The sequence below is a fragment of the Nymphalis io genome, chromosome 2, assembly GCF_905147045.1.
Source record: "Nymphalis io chromosome 2, ilAglIoxx1.1, whole genome shotgun sequence".
Taxonomy (NCBI): Eukaryota; Metazoa; Arthropoda; class Insecta; order Lepidoptera; family Nymphalidae; genus Nymphalis; species Nymphalis io.
Genome location: NC_065889.1, coordinates 1,382,466 through 1,408,255, shown reverse-complemented (window position 1 = coordinate 1,408,255; position 25,790 = coordinate 1,382,466). Strand labels below are relative to the sequence as shown.

The 25,790-nt window shown below is 35.7% G+C and overlaps 4 protein-coding genes across 5 annotated transcripts; 3 read left to right on the top strand and 1 right to left on the bottom strand.

The window, feature by feature from the left end:
* The first annotated feature begins 1,388 nt into the window (after positions 1–1,388).
* Positions 1,389–3,768, top strand: LOC126777492 (uncharacterized). Its single transcript, XM_050500503.1, has 3 exons — positions 1,389–1,608; positions 2,020–2,183; positions 2,626–3,768. The coding sequence occupies exons 2-3, from the start codon at positions 2,034–2,036 to the stop codon at positions 3,616–3,618; spliced, it is 1,143 nt and encodes a 380-aa protein (XP_050356460.1). The 5' UTR covers positions 1,389–1,608; positions 2,020–2,033; the 3' UTR covers positions 3,619–3,768.
* Positions 3,769–5,153: 1,385 nt separating this feature from the next.
* On the top strand, positions 5,154–10,248 carry LOC126777692 (casein kinase II subunit beta). Its single transcript, XM_050500835.1, has 8 exons — positions 5,154–5,306; positions 5,544–5,619; positions 5,690–5,792; positions 6,034–6,133; positions 6,279–6,370; positions 8,058–8,247; positions 8,597–8,694; positions 10,057–10,248. The coding sequence occupies exons 2-8, from the start codon at positions 5,548–5,550 to the stop codon at positions 10,086–10,088; spliced, it is 687 nt and encodes a 228-aa protein (XP_050356792.1). The 5' UTR covers positions 5,154–5,306; positions 5,544–5,547; the 3' UTR covers positions 10,089–10,248.
* LOC126777784 (TD and POZ domain-containing protein 2-like) lies at positions 10,208–11,675 on the bottom strand. The gene is made up of 3 exons (XM_050500893.1): positions 11,604–11,675; positions 11,423–11,473; positions 10,208–11,335 (listed from the first exon to the last, which is right to left on the bottom strand). Exons 2-3 carry the CDS (start codon positions 11,441–11,443, stop codon positions 10,352–10,354), a joined length of 1,005 nt encoding a protein of 334 aa, XP_050356850.1. The 5' UTR covers positions 11,444–11,473; positions 11,604–11,675; the 3' UTR covers positions 10,208–10,351.
* Positions 11,676–13,289: 1,614 nt separating this feature from the next.
* On the top strand, positions 13,290–23,471 carry LOC126777146 (nonsense-mediated mRNA decay factor SMG7-like). 2 transcript variants are annotated; one of them, XM_050500051.1, is made up of 18 exons: positions 13,290–13,462; positions 14,388–14,487; positions 14,657–14,782; positions 15,021–15,139; positions 15,846–16,077; positions 16,200–16,330; positions 16,911–17,060; positions 17,413–17,506; positions 18,554–18,740; positions 18,911–19,036; positions 19,725–19,869; positions 20,048–20,170; positions 20,232–20,368; positions 20,684–20,778; positions 20,858–20,977; positions 21,098–22,414; positions 22,576–22,656; positions 22,781–23,471. In XM_050500051.1, exons 1-18 carry the CDS (start codon positions 13,431–13,433, stop codon positions 22,865–22,867), a joined length of 3,402 nt encoding a protein of 1,133 aa, XP_050356008.1. In that variant the 5' UTR covers positions 13,290–13,430; the 3' UTR covers positions 22,868–23,471. The 2 variants fall into 2 exon arrangements, with proteins under 2 accessions (XP_050356008.1, XP_050355996.1); XM_050500039.1 differs by having other exon boundaries at positions 22,573–22,656.
* The last annotated feature ends 2,319 nt before the right edge of the window (positions 23,472–25,790 follow it).

Genomic DNA, 25,790 nt, shown 5'->3' with positions numbered 1-25,790 from the left:
AAAAGTGGGGATAAAAAGTAAAGAAAATAAATTATTTAAAATTTAATGTACGCGAAAAAAGAAACGGTTTTTTTAAAGCCATAGAAAATCATTTTGAGGATACGAGAACAAAAACGATAAGCCCGGATGATCCAGTGGAACCATTTAGCCAAAAGTTACACCGGCTTAGGTCAAACACATCAAGTCAAGTTCCACTGCGTTTTTATGTACTTTTGTATGTATTATTTAATTTTATCAATCATCTTGCTCTCTTATAGGCTAAGATTAAGAACATCGCCATGAAACCTACACATGTTAAAGTTCTCGTTTTTTTTTTATTTAAGGTAATTTGCTTATAAGACGAAGTAAAATCCAGGACACTCATTTACTCATTCTGAACCTCGCCTTTTCTTCGCCCTTTTTTGATTTAACAAACGTAAGGAGGACAGTATACTTAGGGCATAGAACTATGTTCCTATAGGCTAAAGAAACTTGTGAAATTCGTCGTGCAGTTAGATTTTACGTCATTCTTCATAATTGACATACAAAATTGAACTTCTGTAACGGTTCCTCGGGTCAATTATACTAATTTATAAAGGTATACGTACTCTATTTCTTATTAAATTAACCTCAGCTTAAAAGTGTTTTTACCAATGTGCTAATTTTAGAACAGTTAAAGCTAGTTTGGTGTTCGACGATTCAACTCCGACAACTTTAGGTTACCCCTCAATGTTACACGAGATCAAAAAATTAAACAGCTTAATATAAATTTATGGTGCATTAAATCAAAGGTAACTGCTCTAAAACTGACGTAACTTTTATCATACTAAAATAAAAGTATTTAGGTCCGAGCTTATAAACAACTAAAGATCCTAGATGCAGGAGCAGAAACATTGTGCGGCTAGAAATTCCACAAGTGCGTGACAGCGTTGAGCAAAAGTGAGTAAGTGTTCTGTGGCATTGTGCGTAAGCGTTGTACAAATACATGCGCCTGTTGCAAGTAGGACTGCCACTCAGTAGCACAGAACACTTTTATTCAAAGTCTTACTACTACTTTTACTTTTGCTCAGTAGACACCTAATGAAAACTTTCCTAGCAAAAAATAATTCTTCATAATACGCTATATACTTATAAAAATATACTTGTAAAAATAAAAAATCAATTAACATTTTTTTACAGGGTAAATTAAGGCGTATGTATATTTTAAAAGAGATGTAAATTAGGAGATATGATTTTTAAGTGATAATCTATTGCTATATAATAATAATAATATTTAATTATATATACATTTAAATAAAAAATTGAAAACTAATACTCTAACTATTGTTTTTATATACCACTTTATCAGGGAGATTTGCATGACATTAAGGAAAAAATTGACATGGGGACCTGGCAATGCTGAATGAGTTGACTTGATTGCTGAATCGATTGATAAGCGAACTGATTAAGATTATACATTGTCTTTTGGCTGTGTTATGGCTGAGCTTTTGTCAAGTGATCAGTGAAATATTTATTTGAAGGAAATAGCAAACAGAACAGGTATCCCGAGAAAAAAATCTAAAGCTTGAAACAAAAATACTCATCAATACAATATACTTTAACGACATCGAACTGGATATTCTTAAAACAGTACGTAGTCGGTATTTATTGTTATTCTTTTCTTTTTATTATAATATTTTTACAGCAATTATTGTATCAAATAATTATTAATTATTTTACTAGGTAATCTGTTTTTTGTGTCTGTATGTAATTTATTCAATTTCTTAGTTGTTTTTGTATTGATGAAAATTATAAACTTATTTTTATTTAAAACAAAAACAATAAATTACAACAATCAATACTAAAAATTCTCTAATAAAATTTATTTATTTTTATAATGACTATTTTCTTATTTGTTGGCATTATATACAACCATGATGATGCAATAATTATTACAGTAATGACTCATTGACATTTTTTTATTTAACACATTATTTTTCTATGAAAGAGGAGTAGAATATCTCGGTGCATATTATTACCAAAATAAATTTTCTTATGCAGGTAAAATAATAAAAATGCTGGAGGAAGACCTATTTGCTTACATGAATGATAGTGATGAAGAGGAACCAAACCATGATTATAATTCTGAGGATGAATTCATTGATAATGCAAATGATGATCATTTTGTTGATAAAGATGATTTAGATAATAACATTAATGTTGAGGTATAGTAATTATATGCTTATAAAAACTAAGTAATATTGTATGAAAATTGAATTAAAATTCTTACAAAATTTAAGCAAAAGCCTTTAGTTGACCCACTTCTGAGGTGTGACCTCTTCTCCATTAGACGAGAAGATTAGAAGCTTATTCAATCCTGCTGCTCCAATTTGGATCATGTTTTCCTTAATTGCCACACACGAAATGAATTATACACTCAAATCATTTCATGTGCTTAACATGAGAATTCAGTGGTGTAGGTGTTATAACCACTTCAACTTCCCAACTTACATAATTTAAAAATTTCACAAACAAATTATATTTAAAGTATTTTTTGTTCGACCTTGCATAATTGCAATGCAAATTTTTGTAACTTATTTGTGCATTGCTCAAGGTATTCAAGAAATAATATAAAGTATTAAAATTATTGTGAATTTTCATTTTCAGTTTCATAGAGATGCTGTGACAGCACTCAATCAATGTCCAACACTAAAAGCAAGAAAACTTTGTGTGTTCAATTTGGATTATAAGTTGCATCACAGTGACCAATATGACATAGGTGGAACATATAGTAAGCAAAAACCTAATTTGTGGTTTTACTGCACAACAACTGTATGCCCTGGTGGAAATTACCTTTTGAATATTTTTGTCTGCCATCGAAACACAGGTACATTCAAAATCAATATTAGTGACATCGAGACATGTATCCAGATGAAAGATGTGACATCATTTTCGAAATATTTATTATTGCCAAATAAAATGACTTCAAAAACATTTAGATCTTCACAAATTGATAAGAATCATTACATAAAATCATTTTGCTTTTCAAAAGAAGTTGTTGATAACCTTCACAAAACTCTTAGTATTCCAATCGAAATTGAACTTAAACCAAAATGTCCAGTTGATAAAGAGATCCTAAGAAAAATAAAGTTTAGACATTGCTCATCTGGTATGTTTCAAAGGCAAGAAAATACAGATTTCATTCTAGAATCTAAGAGTGGAAATAAGTATGATGTACACAAAGTACTTCTAGCAACTCACAGCAATGTATTAAGAGATATTATCAAGAATTCAGAATCAAACTCCACTGTTGTTGATATGAATGATGATGAAATTGAAGTTTTGCTGGAATACCTCTATTCAATAACAGATAAATCAATTTTAGATGAAACTCTTTTTAAGCTTCAAGATGTAGCTAACAGATATAAGCTAGGAAACCTTATTCCATTAATGCAATATGAGCTGTTTCAAAAATTAACTGTTAAAAATGCAATAGATATATTTGTACTTACAGATAAGTACAAACTAGAAAATATGCAAAAAATTGTTACTCTATTTATTAAAAACAATCCAGAAGTACTTGAAACTGAAGGCTGGAAGAATTTAAATGATGTGAATCTAACGAAAAAGTTGTATAACATATGTAAACAACTAATATAAATAAGTTATAGAATACTCATAACATTTGAATTAATTGATGTTTTATTAATATTGTTTTTATATTTTATTTATTGTTAATAAGAAACTAATTACGTAAACTATGTCATCATCCATAAATGTTGTAAAATAAAATGGAAACCTATTTCTAAACTATTTTTATTTTACCTTTGTGACATTATTTTATGTATAACTAGTTAGTGCCCTGATCACATTGCTATGTACACAAATTATTATTTTTATACATTTTAACCACCAATTATTACCATTAACTGATGGTAGGGCTTTGTGCAAGCTCAGCAGATGTTCTACACAAAACAGCAGTTCTTGGTATAGTTGTGTTTCAGTTTAAAGGGTGAGTGAGCCAGCTGTAATTACAGGCACAAGGGACATAACATCTTAGTTCCCAAGGTTAGTGGCGCATTGGCGATGTACTCATTTACATGTATGAAATTTATTGTAAATACATTTCTGTCTTTCTTATAAAACATTTATTCATTCTTAACTTTGTTATTTGCATTAAATGTGCTTAGGATTTAATTTACAGCGAAAACAATGATTATTCCTTGTACTGATTACATTTTTTTTCCAAAAGAATAAAATATTTAGTTTGGAATAGTAGAAAGGAATATCGATTCCTTTAATTTTATTATATTATAATCACTAAAATAAAAAACATTAAACGCCTCGTAGCATATCTTAAATTCAGTTTCTGATGTCGTCTGATTATGTTTTTACACTTACTTATAACCAGTTTAATTGCGTGATTTGCCAACACTTTTTTAATTTATTCTTGTAAAATGACGAATCAATATTGCTTGCAAAAGCCTGATAAGCAAAATGTGTATAATTTTGCAGTACAACCGAATCTGATCGTTATCAGTGCCTTATTTATAATGTGTGCTTAAATTAATTTCATCAAATTCAACTTAGTTATCTTGACTTGACAGAAAATTAAAAGAACGAAATGTTTTACTCCTAAATTATTGCGTCGCGTACTATACGCGTAATAAAAGTTATTTTTAATCATAATTTATCTTTTAATGATAACATAATAAATAGTGAACTGAAACAATACTATCACATTATTGAGATTTAAGCGTGCTAGGTAATAGAAAAATCCATGATCATTCTAATAAGTTTACATTAATCTTTAAGAAATATAAGAATAGATAGGTCCAAAAGATTCTTTCGTCAGATGGACCATACGGATAAACATGAAACAATCTAACATTTTTGAATTACGGTATATGGTTAGTTATCTATGGTTATAAAGCTAAGAGTGCAAACTAAGTCAAAATATTGGTAATACTTATAAGTGTATATTTTTTTCTAACTTAAAAAATATATTGAATCACCGAAAAATATTTATATTCCTTTCCTTTGTAAGGCTAATGTTTCAAAAAAGTCTTCGATATCTTGTTGTTGATTGTCATATGATACTCAGTTAACGCTCTATAAAAATCATATTACGGTTACCTAGCCTATGACAATTTGATTACTATAACTGTTTCTATGATTTTACTAATAAAATAACCACTGACAAATGACCATATTAAAGAACGCGTATTTACTTTTGCGGACTTTGACCATAGACAAGACACACCTACACACACAACAAATTAAAATTTCTCCCTCATCCCAAGGTACTGTATCGTCCCGTCAAGCGTGGCTAATCAAGGCACCAAAAGGTGAGGTTTATGATGATTAAATCGTCATTTATACTACAGTTGATAGTTTAAATCAAAAGTTTTGTGTAATTTTTTGTTCCTTGTTCAAATTGACATGTAAACGGCGTGGAATTTCATAAAATAGGCAAAGAAATATAGGAATGTCATTAAATTTAACCAGACTGTGTTGACTATCAGGCGTTGTGATTTTTATAGCATAGTTTTGTTCATGAAATATCAGTTTACTTTATTTTTTAGAAAAATGAGCAGCTCGGAGGAGGTATCATGGATTTCATGGTTCTGCGGTTTACGGGGAAATGAATTCTTTTGCGAAGTAAGTAGCACACAGTTTGTGTTACTTATATTGTATGACTCGTTATATTGATTCGATTTATAATTTTTAGGTGGATGAAGACTATATAAACGATAAATTTAACTTGACTGGACTCAATGAGCAAGTGCCTCACTACAGACCGGCCTTAGACATGATTTTAGATTTGGAACCTGGTAAATATACTTAGTTTATAGGGTTATGTTACATGTTTATATTATAAAAAAGTCTTTACATATTTTCCTTAAAATTTTACAACAATTGCTTGGTTTGTGGTCTTTTTTGCAAGTTGCAGGATTTTGTTAAGAACATGAATGTATTTATAAAAAATAATTTATAAGACTAACCACAGAAACCTAGCCTTCTCACTTTATCAATATATATATTCATTTAATCATGTTTTTTTTCAAATTTTAGATGATGACCTTGATGAGAATCCAAACCAGTCGGACTTAGTGGAGCAGGCGGCTGAAATACTTTATGGCTTAATACATGCTCGATACATTTTAACGAACCGGTAACATTGTTGAAATAATTATTTATCTTAATTCAGAATAGTTTTCTCATAACTCTGTTTGCCAATTGCCAAAATACTGTTTTATTCACGCTTTGATGTTATAGTTGAGTAAAGTGCTCTTACAAATAAAACTTATTTGTTACAGAGGAATTGGTCAAATGCTAGAAAAATTTGAACAGGGTGACTTTGGCCACTGTCCACGTGTATATTGTGAATGTCAAACCATGCTTCCCATTGGTAAGTTAATTTCATTTAAAAAAACTATATAAGCTTAAATACTAAGTGCATTTGCTTAAATAAAAGAAAGTCTAAACTGCCTCAGTGTGTGGTGTTTGATTAATGAACATTTATATTATTATTTTAAAACTTGGAAGCTTTTTAGGTCGACAACTAAAAATGTTAATGTGATGTTACAAGTATAAAAAACAAATTCATTGGTTTTTTTTTATTCATTCATTTCATTAATTCAGAAATATAAGATGCAGGATGTAGGTTAAGTAAATAAAATATTGTTCAGGACTAAATTACATTAAAAATGAATGTACTTATATTTATTACATTTATAACTTTTTTAAGCGAGTTTTATGTAAATCAGATAGTGAGCTGTGTAAATAGAAAATATTTACTTAAATATATTATTGTTTATTTTGATAACAAGTCTAAAGAAAATAAAATCAACATGACAAAATCTTCTACTTACACATTCCCGATGTGTCAAAAACTGTGAAACATTCATATTGTAGAAGTTCCTATTGTCGTTTTTACATGCAAAAAAAGAAATAGGTATTTTATTCATATTCAACCATTATTTTATATGCTACTGCTTACTAGCATACAAATTAAAAACTTCTTAATTAAAGACCAAGGACATTATGAATTTATATTATTTATTAAAATTTTAACATATAGTAAAAATGTCTCTGATAATAGAATAGACATCTTAAAACGCAAATACTGCACAGATCTGTAATTTTACAATATAATGTATAAACCATCTAATAATTAAAGTAAATGCTCCAAACTGTTTGTTAAACGTTTGTCCATCTTATTGGTGTACAAGCATGTTCATTATATAATTAGGTGATACTTAAAAACTTATTAATGAAATATTTAATTTTAATTACAGATAAATATTTTCTTACAATAGTTTCACAATTTATAGTATGATTACATAAATTACTTATTGATTGATGTACTAAACAATCGTAATTTTAGTTTACAATAATAATAATAATAATAAATAACTTTATTCACCTAAAAGAAACAAGAACAAAAAAAATTAAGGTACAAAAACAAAAAAAAAATGAACAATATCATATTTCATTATTTGGTGAAAAGGTCGTAGTCTCAGCTAGGCTGCTTTCCAGTCTACGCCTTATATCACTTGAGTGTTATTATATTATTTGTTTTACATGCACAAACATTTCAGCCTAGCATAACTTTTTTTTTATAGAATAGGAATGCGGGCGAGCATATGGGCCACCTGATGGTAAGTGGTCACCAACGCCCATAGACATTAGCATTGTAAGAAATGCTAACCATCGCTTACATCACCAAAGTGCCACCAACCTTGGGAACTAAGATGTTATGTCCCTTGTGCACAGGCACAAGGGACATAACATTTATCAGTAATTACAGAATTACACTGGCTCACTCACCCTTCAAACCGGTACACAACAATACCAAGTACTGCTGTTTTGCAGTAGAATATCTGATGAGTGGGTGGTACCCACCTAGACAAGGTTGCACAAAGCTTTACCACCATAATAACTGAATGCCGGCCAATATAAATTGTGCATATTGTAGTAGGTTAAGGCAGCTGTAGGAAAGGTGGCTGTAATCGGGTAATGTAGTGCTAGAAAGTATAGCATTTGGGAAAACTGCTTATATGACTAATCATTGACCAATCCTTTTTTTTTATAAGGTCTTTCAGATGTCCCTGGCGAGGCAATGGTAAAACTTTACTGTCCACGCTGTATGGACGTCTACACGCCGAAGTCGTCACGACACCATCACACCGACGGTGCTTTCTTTGGCACAGGGTTCCCACATATGCTGTTCATGGTCCACCCTGAGCACCGAGCCAAACGTCCAGCTTCACAATTTGTGCCTCGGTATGTGCACTTAATACAAATATTAAATGTCCTCACTTTTAAATGTATTTACTTAGTTTTTTTTACTACAAATAAAATATGGTAAAAATACTAATATATATATATATATATATATGAAAGGTTATTACATGTTGAAATATAATTTTATAGATTGAAACTCAAGTAACTCTTGATTTCATATTCTGCTTCTGGTAAAGTTTTTGTTATTTAATAAAAAATATTTACAAATGAGAATGAAAATACTTTATTTTATTTGTAAAACTGTTCATTAGGGATCTGATAACATATTGATGTTATTTCATTTAAAAAAAAAATATAGTAAGATGTTGTATAAATATTTTGTTGACAGGCTTTACGGATTTAAGATTCATCCGCTCGCCTACCAGATTCAGCAACAGGCGGCAGCAAACTTCAAACCCCCAATCCGGACTCTCACGTACAACAACGGTAAACGTTAGGGCCGCGCCACGCAGCGTCCCTGCGCTTCCTTTTGATACAGATTTCTCCTTTGCTGTGCAAGCAAAGCCGAAGACTCGTGACCATTGGGCAAACACGTTACTAAACTATTGCCAGCAGAAGCTTCATTCAAACAATATTCGTGAACCTTTAAACCTGGCTGTATACATATTGTTTAACCATACATTAACATTTTGCTTTATGTTAGTGAAGCTGAAAGTTTGTTATAATTAACCAAATTAATGGTTCTTGTTACTCTTACACTTGCGTGTTATTAAATGGCTGGGGGAATCTGTATCAAAACAATTTATACAAAGGACAATGAAATGTGGGATAAAATGTTTTATACAAAATAGTGACGGTTATCAGAATGTTATTGTTTCGAAAGTTTTCGTGTAACATCTCGTTAAACACTCGGATTCGCAAACTGCATTATGATCCGTTCTTGCAGACTCCATTTTCCATTGCTAACATGTAGAAATCACTATGAGATAGCAGGATAGTTTATATGTGGCTATATACATCAGTGTAGTTCACTGTTCACTAGCTCTACCATCATTTAGATTAGCGTGAAAGTATGTGTTTGTAATCAGTTATTTCCATGATGTATCTGTTAAAGTTGTAATCAATGGCAATATCCACAAAGCCAATAATAATAACATCTTATATTTATAAAGTTTCAACTATAATAGTTCTATGTAAGTTTTTATTTTTATATCCATTTAAGTTTCAGAACATAGGTCGTTTTAAAAATTAGCGCGTTTCATTCGTGAGGACCTTTTTGGTTATTGTATGGATTACCAGTAATTATAAATAAATATTATGACAACTTTTGGCCTTTTTCTTGCTTATCCTGCATGTGAACCATTTGTCTTTCCTCTTGCTAAAGCTATATGATGAATATTTTGCAGTTTGTATTGCCTTGTACAAATATTAACAATACATAATAACTGTGTGTAGATAAAACGTCATCCTAACCTCAATTACAGTAGACGGCTAATAATTTTTTGTAATTAAAAACCTGTGAAAGCAATATATGTTCATATGGATTAAATAAACGTCGAGTAAATGTTTTGTTTATAAAATGTTGATTTAAGCTATCTTTTTTTAACCTAAATACTTTTTTTTTACTAAAATACATTAATTAATGTGAACTTCTAATCTATGTAACTTCGTTTTACGTTTTTTATTCACAAAAATATAAAAAGAACAAGCAAAGCAATATTAAATATCTAGAAGTACACCTAATAAAAACGAATAAAGGAAAATGAAAAGTTTGAATAAATTACTGTTTATTAACATGGTATATTTGAAAATTTTAATGATTTTCATTTTTATATTTGTTTGCTGCAGAACCGAAGACTACGAGTAACATTCCAAAATGATTGTAAGCCTACCGATGTGCCGCAACCCTCATGCTGATGGATGGCAAGGATAGTGGTGCAGAATAAATATGCTTAATGCAAAACAAATATTTATGAATATTTAATAGTTTAATTAAAAAATTGTTTTAAATTCAATAAAGTTTATTTTAAGTTATATGTATACATTTTCTATATTTTTTATATACATTGCATAACATAATATCACATAAAACAATATTAATAAAAATAAATAACAGAGACATAAAATATAATGAATACAGTATTTATAAACAAGGTACAAGGAACTGACATAGTTCTTTAATTAATTCAGCATTGTTGAGCTCTTGAAACATCTCACTGTGGATAGCAACTTTATTACGCTTTATGAATTTTAATGCTGTCAATTTTAAGCCTTCAGAATTATGAAAATCTGCAACAGCCAAAGTTTCTATACAATTATCTATTGTGAGTTGACCAGCAAGAACATGCTCAGATAATTCTTTTAAGCCGGTGAGATTATACTTTTCACTCAATGTCAAGAGGTTAAAAAAGTTGGCATTGTCTAAATCTTCTATACTGCCTGTATAAATAAATTCCAAAATATACTGGAGGTCCTCTTTACCCACGTCAACCATTTTCAAATAACTATTTTGGCTCTCTGCTGTGTTCTCTTTAAGCATTGCCCTAAACACCTCACTGTTGGTGCTCAGTAGAATTTTGTGAACGTTGAATTTAGCACCATCTGCACATTCTATAACAAAATCTGATCCTACTGGATCACTTAACATAGGCTTAAAATCATAGATTGTTGATATTCTATCAGATATGCTCTGGGGTGATAATTTATGTTCAAATGATACTGCTATGTAAAATTTCATATTCATCAACATTTCAACATCTATTACAGAGAAATCATAGGTTGTAATATAGTTTTGTGACATTTCTTTACGATTATCGAATTTATATGTTTTGAGAGTTGATGTGAGAAATGCCTGGTTATACTTCTTCTTAAATGATAAATCATTGCTACTGCTGACAGACACATCGAAGGAACCTACAGTGCGATTGTTAATGAAAAGGTGTAATAGATGAATATCAGCTATCATTTCAGTCCTGTATATGAACCAGTAATCTGCAACATCTTCTGCATAGGTGCCGCCGATGTCATATAAATTTGGTCGATGAAGCTTTTGATAAATATGATCGATACATAGCCATTTTGCGTTGGCTGTCTGGCAGACTCTATGTCCGAATATTACGTCAGTATCCTGAAATTTTAAAATGGAGACAATGAATCATACTAAGCACTATCTATTAATCATGATTCATGTAATCAATTTAATAAAAATACGTACCGGTGCATCCGAATCCTTCATTTTAATGATTTTGTTTTCCTTAATTTCAGACTAAAACAGTAATAAATATTGAAGTCCTTACTACTAATACAGAAACTATTTTTCTTATTTATATTTTGATTCGTTAATTTTTTTTATAATATAATTGGTAATAACTAAATGCTGCCTATAATTTTTTCACCAAAACTATTAGAATACTTAGACTTGTTGCTTTTATTTTCTTTGGTCCTTGATAGTTGATAGCCCAACCCAATCAATATTCAATAACAATAACAAGTCAACTTGACGCCTGCGGCGGGCGGTTTGCCTGACGACGACGTCGGCGCAAAACTACTACCTACGTTATTGTTAAGTAATGTTGTCATTAGAAAATTTCAAATAGGAGAAAAAAAATAATTAAAATAATATATTTATAAATAACGAAGCACTGTATGTTATAAATACGGAGTGTATTTATTTGTTTACTTGTCGACGAGTCAATATCTCATTATCAGCACTTACTTGATAAATAATTATAGGTGATGAATGATAAAAATTCGAAAAAATCCTATTTTATCTTATCCTATCTTCAGGATTTTAATGCGACATAGTGTTCCGTTATACATTATATAGCATAAATAAACATCACTGAGAAACTATATATAAAGACAAAATCGTCGTACTTGCGCGTGAAACGACATGCTAGCAATTTTCTTCCCTTCTTCTTAACGTTATCGCTTTTACTTGAAATAATACGACAATGCACCATTGTATAATTTTCAATATAATATATGGATTATTTCTCAATCTTTTCACTGGATTAGAATCGTTTTCTATTTTAAAAATAAGCAAAAATTGAACAGCAAACACGAGTGCACCAACTGTCAAAGTTTGTTTCGTAACTACAGTTGCTGGTCTTGATAAAACGGGTTATGCGATAATACTTGCCCAGAGTACCCAAAGGAGAAAATGGGCCTGCCCATTACCAATGTTTGCCTCTTCGACTTTCGTCGTTTTCAGAAGGATTTTTAATGTTAGAAGCAGACATGAGTAAATAATATAGTAAGATAGTTTTTAAAAAAATTGAAAGCGCAGTCAATTGACAATGCAGCGCTTCCATGGTAACAGACATGAGACACGATTCTTAAAGTTTTTTACGACATTATTATAACTATAAATAATTACTGCCACATGAGTTCTAGCCACTAATAGTTATGTACTCTGGAATTATCTCAAAAAAATAAAATTCAGTCTAGCCGTTTAAGTACTTTATTTCCAAAAGTCAGCTTATAGTAATTAATAAGATGGTTCGACATTTATAGGAATATTTTTACGACTTTGGGATAGTATGTAAGTATAAATAAGCGTGTGTATGCATGCAACCATCTAAAAAATCTAAGGCGCGGTAGTATTAAAGTACATTAATTTATTTAATCGTAATATTTTATTAAATACCATATATTGACCATCAATAAAATATTACGGTTAAGCAAGTGAATTAAAATCGTGTGAAATGTTTTTGATAAAACCAAACCTTTAATAAAAAGGGATAAGTTGGTGGATGGATATTGGTGCTGTAAGAAATATTAACCATTCTCTATATCACCAATGTGCCATCGTCTTTGATGATGGCAAATTGTTATATCCCTTGTGATGTAGTCTAGTGAAACGCTTTATCATTAACTATATTAAAAATAACATATATCAACAACATAACAATATATACCATATTGGATGATTATTAATTTTATACTGACAAATAAAATTAAGATGAGGCTGCATGGTATAGAATTTATGCCTCGTCAAAGAGATATTGTAAAAAGAATATAATCACAATGACGTCTGGCGTCTGATGATGAAATTTGCAAATGATAATCGACGATTTTGACATTGACATGACAACGTTATTTTATTTGTCCGAATGGATATAATTTGTGTTTAGAACTTTTCTTTTCCCTTTATATTAATTAATTTCCAAGATTTTTTACTAATGCTATGACAATTATCGAGGCTCTAAGCCTCTTTAAAAATGGTCCTAAACGCTGCCGTACAAATGTTAAGGTTGGTTTTTGTTTTACAACAATATCTTTTATTTTTTCTCATAATACATATTTGTCGCTGAAACATATTTCGTAATATCTTAACCTGAAAAGAAAAAAAAATGGAAATAAAGTACATTTAACTGATTTTTTATTATTCTCAAACGTCAATATGGTATTGACCACCTTAAAAATATCTATGCATTTAAAGGCTTAACACTGCATTGTGTAACACTTGTAATAGATATTTTTATATACATTAAAAAAAATAGTCATCAATTCTTAAATAATTCGCTGTCATAAAAGTTCCTTTTTATCATTATTATATAGCTATGAACACAAACTCACATCTATTATATAAAAACAATCAACAGTTTGCACATCAAATACCTTCATTTAATATTAAGATCATTATACTGTCAGCTCAATTAAAACATGTGTGTACAGATTATAAATTACATTAAAATTTCATATATTAGCTTTGCTGCACAAAATCAGTTAGTATCTGCTCAAAGAGCCAAATTTGCCCAGTAAATAGAAAACTTGTATATGAACTTAAGTAAGCCAGTTGAATGAATGGATCATTCACAACAACACATTTCACAAATGCTTAATTTGTGTCTTTAATCATCAAAAATAAAACATCTTTCAAAAATAATTGTTATTTTTTAATTTGAAATAAAATATGCATGTTTTCTACCCAATGTATGTTATAGTTATAAAAATAAATCTAGAATTAATAAGTCATAAATCTTGTACTTTAATTAACATTAAAATCCTGTTTGGTTTAATTTTAACTTATAATAAAAAAAAATAAGGGAGAAATTTCCACCGAACATGTCTTAAAAAACTTTTTATTTTAAATATCTCTATTAGTCTATAAGGTATTAGTAAATCACCATTGATGTCTGAAAAGAGAGTTTAAATAAAAATAATAACACTTACAGGGAGGCAGAAGAGTTGAAACAGAAAATTTTAAAATTTAACAGTGGTACCTCAATGCTGCAAGATAAGACTCTCTGGACAACGCAACAGCAGTTGCAAAAGGTTAATTTTAATTATTATAGTTTCGGGACTTTACACAACTGTATTTATAACTACATAAAAAATTGAAAATTCATTAAAGCTCTACTAGTTCCTAAGTAAAATGTTTAAAACCTAATACCTAATAATTTACCTAATAAAAATGTTTTGAGATTAATTTGTATTATTGCAGGTTTATCAAAAGGTTCTCGAGCTGGACTTAGATTATGCACTTGAAAAGAAAGTAGAACAGGATCTTTGGAATGTTGGTTTCAAACAGCAAATTGAAGCGTTGCAGGCAATTTCTAAAGACAGAAAGGTATTCAATTTGGAAGCCTTCTTAACTTACATAATAGAAAATTTTCTTGTGTTGATCTGTTGTTAAAAGTAATTGGATAAAATATATTTTAGTATCCATTGAGTTTTCGATAAATCTTCCATACAGAGACTATTTAATCAAGTATCTATGGACACTAGTATTTTGTCATGCTCATTAGTCTTCAAAATACATTTCCATTAATATTATTTGTTAATATCCTGTAACATCCTATCAACAGAATGCACTCAGAAGTGAAGCTCAATCAATGCTATCATGGGTGCTTCAAGCGGCGGCAGGGTTTTACCTTTGCTTGTTACATCAGATCTGCACCACTTTCAAGCTAGACCTTCCATTTAGGTGAGAAATTTTCATTTAAATATAAATAGTACTAAAGATGCAAATGAGACTTAGCATGACGAAACCTCATGGCAATAATCTAAAAAATGTTGAAAGTATTTTTATTTAATATAATGTATTTGTAAGACATACTATTAATACTGTTTTAGTTATCTGTACGGCTTCTACATATAACCTTTAACTGCCACATCTCACACTCCTCACACTAATATGCTTTAAAAAATGTACATAAACTTTACAAATATAAATATATAGATATGTGTGGTATGATTGAGACACCTGGAATTGTTTCATTTATAAATCTTATAGATTACTGGTGGTAGGACTTTGTGCAAGCTCGTCTGGGTAGGTACCACCCACTCATCAGATATTCTACCGCAAAACAGCAATACTTGATATTGTTGTGTTCCGGTTTGAAGGGTGAGTGAGCCAGTGTAATTACAAGCACAAGGGACATAAAATCTTAGTTCCCAAGGTTGGTGGCGCATTGGTGATGTAAGCGATGGTTGACATTTCTTACAATGCCAATATCTAAGGGCGTTTGGTGACCACTTACCATCATGTGGCCCATATGATCGTCCACCTTCCTATTCTATAAAAAAAAAATCGAACCCTGAAATTTATTCTTTACTTTATTTTCAAATTCAAAATACATATTGTTATCATTCATTTTTTGAAATATAAATACCACCCGTGACGCCTACAGACGTCGGGCGTCCCTGTTGGGCGCGGTGGAGGGCTGGGAGGCGAGCGTGGGAGCGGGCGCGGCGGCGGACGCGGGGGGCGCGGGGGGCGCGGCGGCGGCGCGGTACGCGTGCCAGCACTGCCTCGTGCACCTGGGGGACCTGGCGCGGTACCGACAGCAGCTACGTGTCGCGCATACCTTCTACAGGCATGCGCTCGCAGTATCCGTGCACTCGGGGCAGCCGTACAATCAGGTACGAGCTTTTGTTTCTTGCAGCGGCTGCTTTATGTAATTATTTATAAAAATGTAATGTTATCGGTAACCATGTCTATTGTCGTATGTAAAACTCGTAATGTTTCCGCATCGTCGGCGCAGCTGGCGCTGGTGTCGTGGCGTCGTGGGCGGCGGCTGGCGGCGGTGTACTGGCACGTGCGCTCGCTGCTCGTGCGCGCACCCTTCCCGCCCGCCCCCGCCAACCTCGCGCGCACGCTGGCGGCCGCCGCCAGGTACCGCGCCGACAGCATAGCATACTGCTTAATGAACATTATTGTCGAGGAGAAGGAAATTTTACACGTCATCAAAATATACAGTCGCGTCCTTTGAAGAGCTGACTGTCCGTGCCCGGCTTAATTAATTGCAGTATCAAACAAATTTAAAACTAAAACTGCATTATTAGATTTACAAGTAGCTTAGATGAATTAGAATATATTATTGCACCCGCCTAAAATATCGTTTCGATTGCCATTAAGTTGCCAGTTGTGGTCTATCGAGCAAGCTAACTAAAATCGCTGGTTGGTGGATGCTTGCCTTTCACGCCGAAGGTTGTGGGTTCGATTCCCACCCAGGACAGATATTTGTGTGCATGAACATGTCTGTTTGTCCTGAGTCTGGATGTAAATATCTATTTAAGTATGTATTTACAAAAGAAAAATAGTATATGTATTATATCAGTTGTCTGATTTCCATAGTACAAGCTCTGTATAAGCTTAATTTGGCATCAGATGGCCGTGTGTGAAAAATATCCCCAAATATTATTATATTATTATTATTATATTTTCCATGACATTCTTGTAATCCGCCCAACAGCCGCGACGTGAGAGAGTCAGCCGCGCTGCCCGTGCTGCCGGGCGTGGAGTGCGGCAGGCCGAGCGCGCCCGACGTGCCCGAGCGGCTGGACGCGCACTCCTACGTCAACGAGCTCGTGCGCGCCGTGCACTACCTGCACAGCGTGGAGCAGTAAGTCTTGAAACATACATACATACACCCGCCTTCCTATTCTATAAAAAAAAAGATCTTTGTGCAGGCCCGTCTGTTAAAATATCTAAAGGTATATATATGTAATACTATATAAACGTTTTATGTACACCCTTAGTCTACCCGTGCGCGCCTGGGCAGTTACCTAACAGAGGTATAAGATTATAGACTATGTGTTACGCAACGATTTGCTTGGGTCATGGATCAGTAATGTTTAACGCGGGTTGCCCGCTCGGGGTAAATGAATACTGCCCAAAACACATTGTAACATTGATAATATCTCAGCGAATGTATTTAACAATGATTTATGTACTTAAAAAGATATTATTTTTAGATTAGAAACAGCGGCGGAGTTAGTGACCGTTCTGAGCACCTCGCTGTCACCGTTAATAGCTACAGACAGCTTCGACTCGATGACATTAATAAAGGTAAATAAACGAATAATATTACATGGGCTGCTGCAATCTATCTGCTGATATGTGTTATATATCGTATTGGAGATAAAACTGCATAGACTTTGTACGTCAGCTGTAATGTAGTGTTGCATGTATATTAATGTTATGTTTTTGTTATATGTATTTAATTTCTTCCAATTTATACTGAGAACGGCATAAGTAATACCGTACAAAGCATTATCGACCTCAAAGCATATCAGTAAGACACTAGTAAGTTATTTATTGTTACAATAAAATTAGCAAAACTGTTAATACAGTCGAGATGGCCCAGTGGTAAGAACTCGTGAATCTTAACTGATGAAAGTGGGTTCAAACCCGGGCAAGCACCTCTGAATTTTCATGTGCTTAATTTCTGTTTATAATTCATCTCGTGCATGTGTCTAATTTCATCGAAATTGTGCCACATGTGTATTCCACCAACCCGCAATGGAGCAGCGTGGTGGAATAAGCTCCAAACCTTCTCCTCAAAAAGGGAGAGGTGGCCTTAGCCCAGCAGTGGGACATTTACAGGCTGTTACTGTTAATACACTTCAGGAGACCACTAAACAACAACTGAAAGAGCCAAATGCCAATCCACTTATAAAGTTCAAACAAATATACTCTTTTAGGCGCTTGAAAGCGTATATAAGTAATTATAAGAGGAAAAAATATCGTCATAAGATACAAGTAAGATAAAATTTTCCTGATTGAAATTTTTTGTTGGGTTTTTCTTAATATAAATGTACACTAAAATAGAGTCTACGATTGAGTTTCATGGCGGATCTTTTGCTGTAATATTGTCAAAGAAAATGAGAGATAAATTAAATCGGACATAATTTGAAAGCCTACATAGAATTATAACAGTAATAGAACAAATACTATATAATATGTACAGGACATTTTGTTGGTTTATATTATAGAATTAATTGAGTTATTAATTGTAATTCTATAGTCTTCTTTTACTATCATATCAACCAGCTCCTGGTAACATTGTTAATCTGATCTCGGCTAATGATATTAACGAGCAAAATGCGTTCACAGATGGCGTGTGTGCTGATATGGCTTGTGCAGTCCACCACCGAGGACTTCGCGGTGGAACTGAGCGCGCTCAGCGAGGGGGAGGCCACCGCGGCGAAGCTGGCCGCGTCCCTCGCCGAGGCCGTGGTGCTGGCGCTGCTGCTGCCGGCCTGCGCCAGCGACGAGCCCTCCCAGCGACCGCTACCTGCACGTACGTCTACGTCTTACCCGACACGGGCGTCACCGTTGTGTATAACACAGATTCTTTATAAATTAATTATTTCCTCTCAGTAAAGCAATAACTTTCTGTTCCCGATACGATAATTTTTAAATTCAATCGAACGTAGAACATTTCTTCGTGTATTAAGTATGCGTCCGCAGTGAAGGTGTGGCTGCAGTGGGCGAGTTCGCGCAAGGAGGTGGCGGAGGGGTGGGGGCCGGCGCTGTGGGCCGCGCTCGCGCACCAAGCCACGTGCCTCGCGCACCACGCGCACACGCACGACACATGTGCGTACGCCACACTAATACTTTATTATGAAAACTTATGATAATCCTTTATAATTTATTGGAATTTGTTTTATATTATTAAAGTATATTTTTAGATAGCTAAATGTAGTTATTACAATACTTATCGATTTTTTATCGACTTTAGTAATGATCTTACAGTCTGTTAGCCGGACTGAAACAAAATTATCAAAGTGAATACTAAATGTTTGTCCGTTTTGTCGGCAATCTTATTGTATCGAGTACGGTCGCGGATTGCAGTCAGCTCCTGGTTTATGTACAAAGTACTGCGCCCACCTCCACTAACCAACTGTGATGGTAACACTTAGTAGCGAAGTAGGAGATTTATGTACTAATTAGGTCCAAGAGGAGGAATTACATCGTATGTGACATATTATATTGTGATAATAAAGATTATATCAAAATGTGTAAATAATTTCAACTCATATTAAAAAAAAACTCCAAACAAGACTGATTATATATTACTGATTGAATTAAACATATATATATATATATATATATATATATGTTATATTATAGGGATATATTGTATATTATAGGGACTGTTTAATGTCCCAAAGGGAAGTCTTCTGAATGCTAGAAGTGCATTTCTTCTATGTTATACTGTATTAAATTATGATTATTAAATTGATGTATGAAAAAAAATTATAATAATAACGTAATGTTCTAGATGACTCGATACCTTTACCGGAGGACGAGGAGCTGAACGGATTCCTACCTCTGGAGGAATCGTTTAAAGAACTCAAATTCAGCAATCAGTCGAATTGGGACGCGTCCACGGTACCAGACGTCGATCCTCAAGACGACGAGACCGGGTAAGCGGGGCAGACGTTTTTGTAAATAATCTGTTATAACTTTGCTTTCTTTGCGAAATCTCTATAATATGCCGATACGACAACGATTTGCCAAACTCGATGCTCGGCCAAAGGATAATGCACCCTCGGAAATTTAATGTAGTCCCAATTAAGTTCCTAATAGAACCTTCTGCGGCAGGTCGTGGGCGGCGGGCGCGCTGCAGGCGTCGGAGGAGCGCGAGCGCGGCGCGCGGGCGCGGCGCGTGCTGCGCCTCGCGCGCGCGCTGGCCGCGCTGCACCCGCGCCGCCTGGCGAGCCGCACGTGAGTAGCGCCGCCCGCACCCTCCGCGCACACGCCCCCCGCTAACGTGCCTCCCCCGCAGCGACCCGGACGGCTCGCAGCGCGTGGAGGCGCTGGGGGCGTCGCCCGCGCTGCTGCAGCAGACGGTGTCGGCGCTGGCCGCGGCGCCGTCCCCGCCCGTGCCCGTCATCATCTCCGAGGCAGACTTCAGGGAGAAAGGTGACTCCGCGCCGTTACCGCACTCCCTGCGGAGTACGCACACGGGATTGATCTTTTTCCTTTTGATCTGTCTATCCCCTATTACTTTTGGTACTCGTGTAAAAACAAACAAAATACAGTCAGGTATATACCTGATTGTATTTTGTTTTTAGTATGTCTTTTGGATTCGGTCAAATCGAGGACGAAAACAATTTACATATATAAAAAAAGAGTCAATCCTCGCATTACAGCATGTTGTGCTTAATGGATATTTTTTAACATCGCATGGTGTAAATGATCTAGAGGTCGACATTAACCAGAGACATTACTCCCCAGTCCGCGAGAAGCGCGTCGGCATCCTGAAGCCGCAGGGCTCGCTGGAGCGCGCGCGGGAGGAGCGAGCGCTCGCCGCGCACGACGAGCCGCCGCCGGTACTCGCCTGTGTCCCCGCCTTGCCTCTGGCGACGCTTTGAAAACGGCACTGAACTAAAATTATAGTCATTTTTGCAGGAAGTTGAATGCAGCGACGAAGCGAGTAAAAGTGAGGAGAATAAGAAGGAGGTTCGAAAGTCACGCGTCAACATCGCGATGGCAGCGATTATGAGGAAACAGGAGGAAACTAACAAACAGGTGACGATTGTATTCTGTTACTTCTTTACTACTACTTACTATACTGTACTTCTTTAAAGATTAAATATGGAGTTTTCATAAGATAAAGATGTCAATACTTCTAAATACATTTTGTTCCAGGTCAAATTTATAACGCCACCGCCAACGCCGGATTCGGTTGGCGAGGGCAATGACAACCCCAGCAAGGACGATAAACCGAAAATGATTCAACCGAAACCAATAAAGTCCCTCGCCAATATACCGATCGGTAGGAAAACTGGCGGTATCCTATCGTTAAAAGACAAATCCGCCGGATATCCACATTTACAGAACCCAGATCCGGAACCTAAGAAACTTGAGAAAGACGAAAAGAAAGAATCTAAAATCAATCAAGTTAGCAGTCAAAATTCACAAAACTTTCAACCGAAGAGAGATCAGGCTACCAGTTGGCCAAATCCGTCTGCTCAAAGTTACAATGACGGTCCTCGGATGACATTCCAGAAAAATGCATATGGTATTCAAAGTGCAGGCATTATCTATAATCCTAACTACCAGGCACCCGTCGTTAACAACCAAGGAATAAGGCTCCCGGTGGTAAATCCAAAAGAAATAGACGTCAGAACGGCTGCGCTACAAAAGCAGAGTTCTCGACAGGAGCTTTTTCAAGATGGTCACAAGTTTGGCAACCAAGGATATCCGATTACAGGAGGAGACAAAAAGAACTTCTTGAGCGATTTACCGCCAAGATTCGCTAACCAATACCGTTACTGGCAAAACGCGCAAGAGAATCAGTATAATGATAACAAATTTAGAGACGATAGTCCTAGAAATAACTCACCGTTTAACGCGCAAACCTCCCGACCGAATTGGGCAACGCCACAAAATGAAAACTTCCAACAGCCAATATCGTGGTGGAAACCAGAAAATCAGCCTAATTTCAATCCTCAGAATTTTTCCACACCGCCAATGAATTTCTATTCTTCTTTACCGTCGAATATGACAAACCCTTACACAAATTTGCCGTATAGTCAGATACAAGGTCAGAATTTGACCCAAAACTTGCCGAACATGGGACAGAATTTAAGTCAGAATGTGCAGAGTAAGCCTGAAAATTTGTCTCCCACTTATGTCCAATCAGCCATCGGTCAACCTCAAATTCAAACTCTCCAAAATCTGGTTACAACTCCAAATTTTAATTCAAATTTGAATAGTTTCGCTCCGTACAATACATCGGTGAGTTACGACTCCTCAATGTATCCTCAGTTCAAAAAGCTCGGATACCAACCGTTGCAGATGAATATGATGGATAAACAAAACTTCCAAAGTAAAGGGAGTAAAGACTTGGACGTCGGGCTCAACTTTGGGACCAATGTTTTGGAAATGCAACAAAGAAATCTTAATTACACCGAAACCTACGGCAACGAAGGCCCTGCTACGAAAAATTTGGACGATATCGAAGTAAGTTTATATATATAACATATATCAAATGATTTATTTTATATTTAAAGACGTAATGTTTTAAAATTTGCTCCTTTTCCAATGTTTCAATTATTCCGTTTTTATTTGTAAATGTACTGCTCCTGATAATTAATTGTAAGCTCTGTTTCGTGTGTTAGCAGAGCGCAGGCGAGGCGAGCACATACTCGCTGTTCAGCGGCGCGCCCGACGCCGGCACGTGGGCGGCGCGCCGCCCGCAGCAGGTCGGAACCCTATTTGTCCTAATTATTACCTAGAGAGCCTTTTATAAGTTTTCATTGTATAGAATGTTATTTGTGCGATTGAACTATTTAAAATTATTACATTTAATATTATACATATTTTCAGTCTCTATGGTCGGGTCCGGGCCCGTCTCCCCTGGAGCGCCTGCTGGAGCAACAGAAGCAGCTGAAGCAGCCCCCCGCGCCGCACTGACCGCGCACGTGGGACCTGTGTTCAGGAATCATTTATATTGAAATTTAAATACATTCATACATAACAAATAAAATATTTTTTTTTACGCTAGACTGATGTATAAATTATATCTGGACATAAAATTAATTGTGACTTTGTACAATATTATCACTTGTTAAGTTTCAATAAAAGACGAAGTATTATAAGGTCATATACAAAAAATTCTATTACTTGTAAAAAAAACACGGTAACTTTTACAAAAAAGTATATATCAAAGACTGCCCATGCGTGTCGCCAAATCAAAAAAGGTATAATTATCCTATTTAGGCTGCAAGTGTTAGGTTACTTTTTATTACTAGTGAATATTGATCTTTACAACATTATCGATCATTCGTTAACCAAAAAATATTATAGCAATGTTTTTGTAAATAAAAATTTATTTAGTAGTATATTTTCTTTTACAATAATTCATTGTCATCGGTTTTAATATTTCGATGGAAATTCAGTCTCTAGAGTTGTTTGATCATATATTTACTAGTTTCTAAATAAATAGTATCTTTGTGCTAAGTGGAAATCAGTATATCCATTGTGGGTGGGATATTTTGTAATAAAGTTATTTTTGTTATGATATTTGTATTATTTTCACAAGGATCTATACATTAAGTGCGTGCGTATAAATAAGGTGTATAAGTACAAAGGAGGTGGACCTGGCGAAGCCCCGATAACGTGACAAGGAACGAGATAGACTTTATCATTTCGAATAAAAGGCACATATTTAGAGATGTTTCAGTGATCAACAGGTTTAATACCGGAAGTGATCACCGCTTGGTTCGAGGCACTCTAAATATCAACTTAAAAGCCGAAAGATCGAGAATGATGAGGTCTACTCTCCGACCTACCATGCTCCAAGCTGCTCAAGGCTCCGAAAAGTTCCAAATGGAACTTCAAAATCAATTCACCGCGTTGGAAACCATAAGCAGCATTGATGAGAGAACCGACACGCTGGTCAAAATACTGCAAAACACATCCCGCAAGTGTTTTCCGCCACAGAGAAGAGACAACGCACCAAAACTCTCTGCTGAGACACTCGAGCTCATGAGAAAACGACGAGAACTACCATCGTTTTTGTCAGATAAGGCCTTAAACCGAACAATAAAAACGCTGACGCGACGCGATCTCCGACGCTCCAATACCCGTGCCATCAAGGCTGCGATTGAGCAAAATCGGGGATCGAAAGTGTTCGCTCGCAAGTTTGGGAGGCCGCGTCTGAGAAAACTTAAAACGGTGGGGTCGTTACCTCTAGGCCTGAGATTGTCGGAGAAGTAGAGAGGTTTTATGGGCAGTTGTTCTCTTCAAGATCGGATAAACCCGTGGGAATCAGTATTGATGACCAGCGCGCCCCTCTTACGCGCCATTACTCCGAGGAGCTCCCGGTCGTTGACCAAGGCGAGATTAGGGCGGCTCTAGAACAGCTTAAAAACAACAAAGCTCCGGGAGATGACGGAATCACAACAGAGTTGCTTAAGGCAGGCGGGACTCCGGTCCTGAAAGAGCTAGCAAGCCTCTTTAATTTCGTCATCCAACATGGCAAGACCCCGGAAACGTGGAGCAGGAGTGAGGTGGTACAGTTTTTCAAGAAAGGTGATAAAACCCTCTTGAAAAACTACAGACCAATCTCCCTCCTGAGTCAAGTGTATAAGCTGTTCTCAAGAGTCGTCACGAACCGTCTCGCCAAACGACTTGACGTGTTCCAGCCCCCAGAGCAAGCCGGCTTTCGATCAGGCTACAGCACCGTGGTCCACATCCATACTGTTCGGCAGATTGTGCAGAAGACCGAAGAGTACAATCAGCCGCTGTGTGTGGCATTTGTGGACTACGAGAAAGCCTTCGACTCCATCGAAACCTGGGCAGTGCTCGACTCATTGCAGAGATGTCATATCGATTAGAGGTATATCAAGGTTCTGAGATGTCTGTACAACGCCGCTACAATGACTGTCCACATCCAGGGCTGTAAGACGAAGGCGATCCAACTGCGCAGAGGGGTGAGACAGGGGGATGTAATATCCCCGAAACTGTTCACCAACGCGTTGGAAGACGTTTTCAAGACGCTGGATTGGACTGGGTATGGAGTCAATGTAAACGGCGAGTACATCTCACACCTTCGATTTGCCGACGATATCGCCATCATAGCAGAGTCGCTGGAACAACTCACCGAAATGCTGCGTAGCCTAAGCGAGTCTTCCCGGTGTGTCGGTCTCGGTATAAACTTGGACAAGACCAAGGTCATGTTCAATAGGCATGTCGTGCCGGGACCGATATACGTCGAGGGGAAACCTCTCGAAGTTGTTAGTGAATATACCTACCTAGGACAGATAATACAAGTCGGTAGGAACAACTTCGAGAAGGAAGCCGATCGAAGAATTCGCTTGGGATGGGCAGCATTTGGCAACCTTCGTCAAGTCCTCAAGTCGTCTATACCGCAATGTTTGAAGACGAAAGTCTTCAACCAATGCGTCTTACCTGCCATGACATACGGTGCCGAAACGTGGACACTAACTGTGGGACTAGTCCACAAATTCAAAGTCGCTCAGCGCGCTATGGAGCGAGCTATGCTCGGAGTATCTTTGAAGGATAAGATCAGAAATGAGATTATCCGGAAAAGAACCGGAGTCACCGACATAGCTTGCAAAATTAGCAGGCTGAAGTGGCAGTGGGCTGGTCACGTATGTCGTAGGACCGATGGCCGTTGGAGCAGACGAGTCCTAGAGTGGAGACCGCGAATCGGCAAGCGCAGCGTAGGGCGCCCTCCAGCCAGGTGGACCGACGACCTTAAGGGTCCGTTCACACAGACCGGCTCGGAGAGCATCGGCCTGCTTTTTTCTTTTCACACAGACCGGGTCGTATACGCTTGGAATTGGCCGGAGCGGAGCCGCCAACTATTTCA

Bases quoted from the DNA above. Each gene is read 5' to 3' on its own strand.
- LOC126777692 (XM_050500835.1), top strand. From the start codon at position 5,548: ATGAGCAGCTCGGAGGAGGTATCATGGATTTCATGGTTCTGCGGTTTA. The intron at 5,793-6,033 runs GTAAATATACTT...TTCAAATTTTAG, and splicing joins GATTTTAGATTTGGAACCTG to ATGATGACCTTGATGAGAAT. The intron at 6,134-6,278 runs GTAACATTGTTG...TATTTGTTACAG, and splicing joins CGATACATTTTAACGAACCG to AGGAATTGGTCAAATGCTAG.
- LOC126777492 (XM_050500503.1), top strand. From the start codon at position 2,034: ATGCTGGAGGAAGACCTATTTGCTTACATGAATGATAGTGATGAAGAG. The intron at 2,184-2,625 runs GTATAGTAATTA...TTTCATTTTCAG, and splicing joins ATAATAACATTAATGTTGAG to TTTCATAGAGATGCTGTGAC.
- LOC126777784 (XM_050500893.1), bottom strand. From the start codon at position 11,443: ATGAAGGATTCGGATGCACCG. The intron at 11,336-11,422 runs GTACGTATTTTT...TTAAAATTTCAG, and splicing joins TGAAGGATTCGGATGCACCG to GATACTGACGTAATATTCGG.
- LOC126777146 (XM_050500039.1), top strand. From the start codon at position 13,431: ATGGTCCTAAACGCTGCCGTACAAATGTTAAG. The intron at 20,978-21,097 runs GTGACGATTGTA...ATTTTGTTCCAG, and splicing joins AGGAGGAAACTAACAAACAG to GTCAAATTTATAACGCCACC. The intron at 22,657-22,780 runs GTCGGAACCCTA...ACATATTTTCAG, and splicing joins CGGCGCGCCGCCCGCAGCAG to TCTCTATGGTCGGGTCCGGG.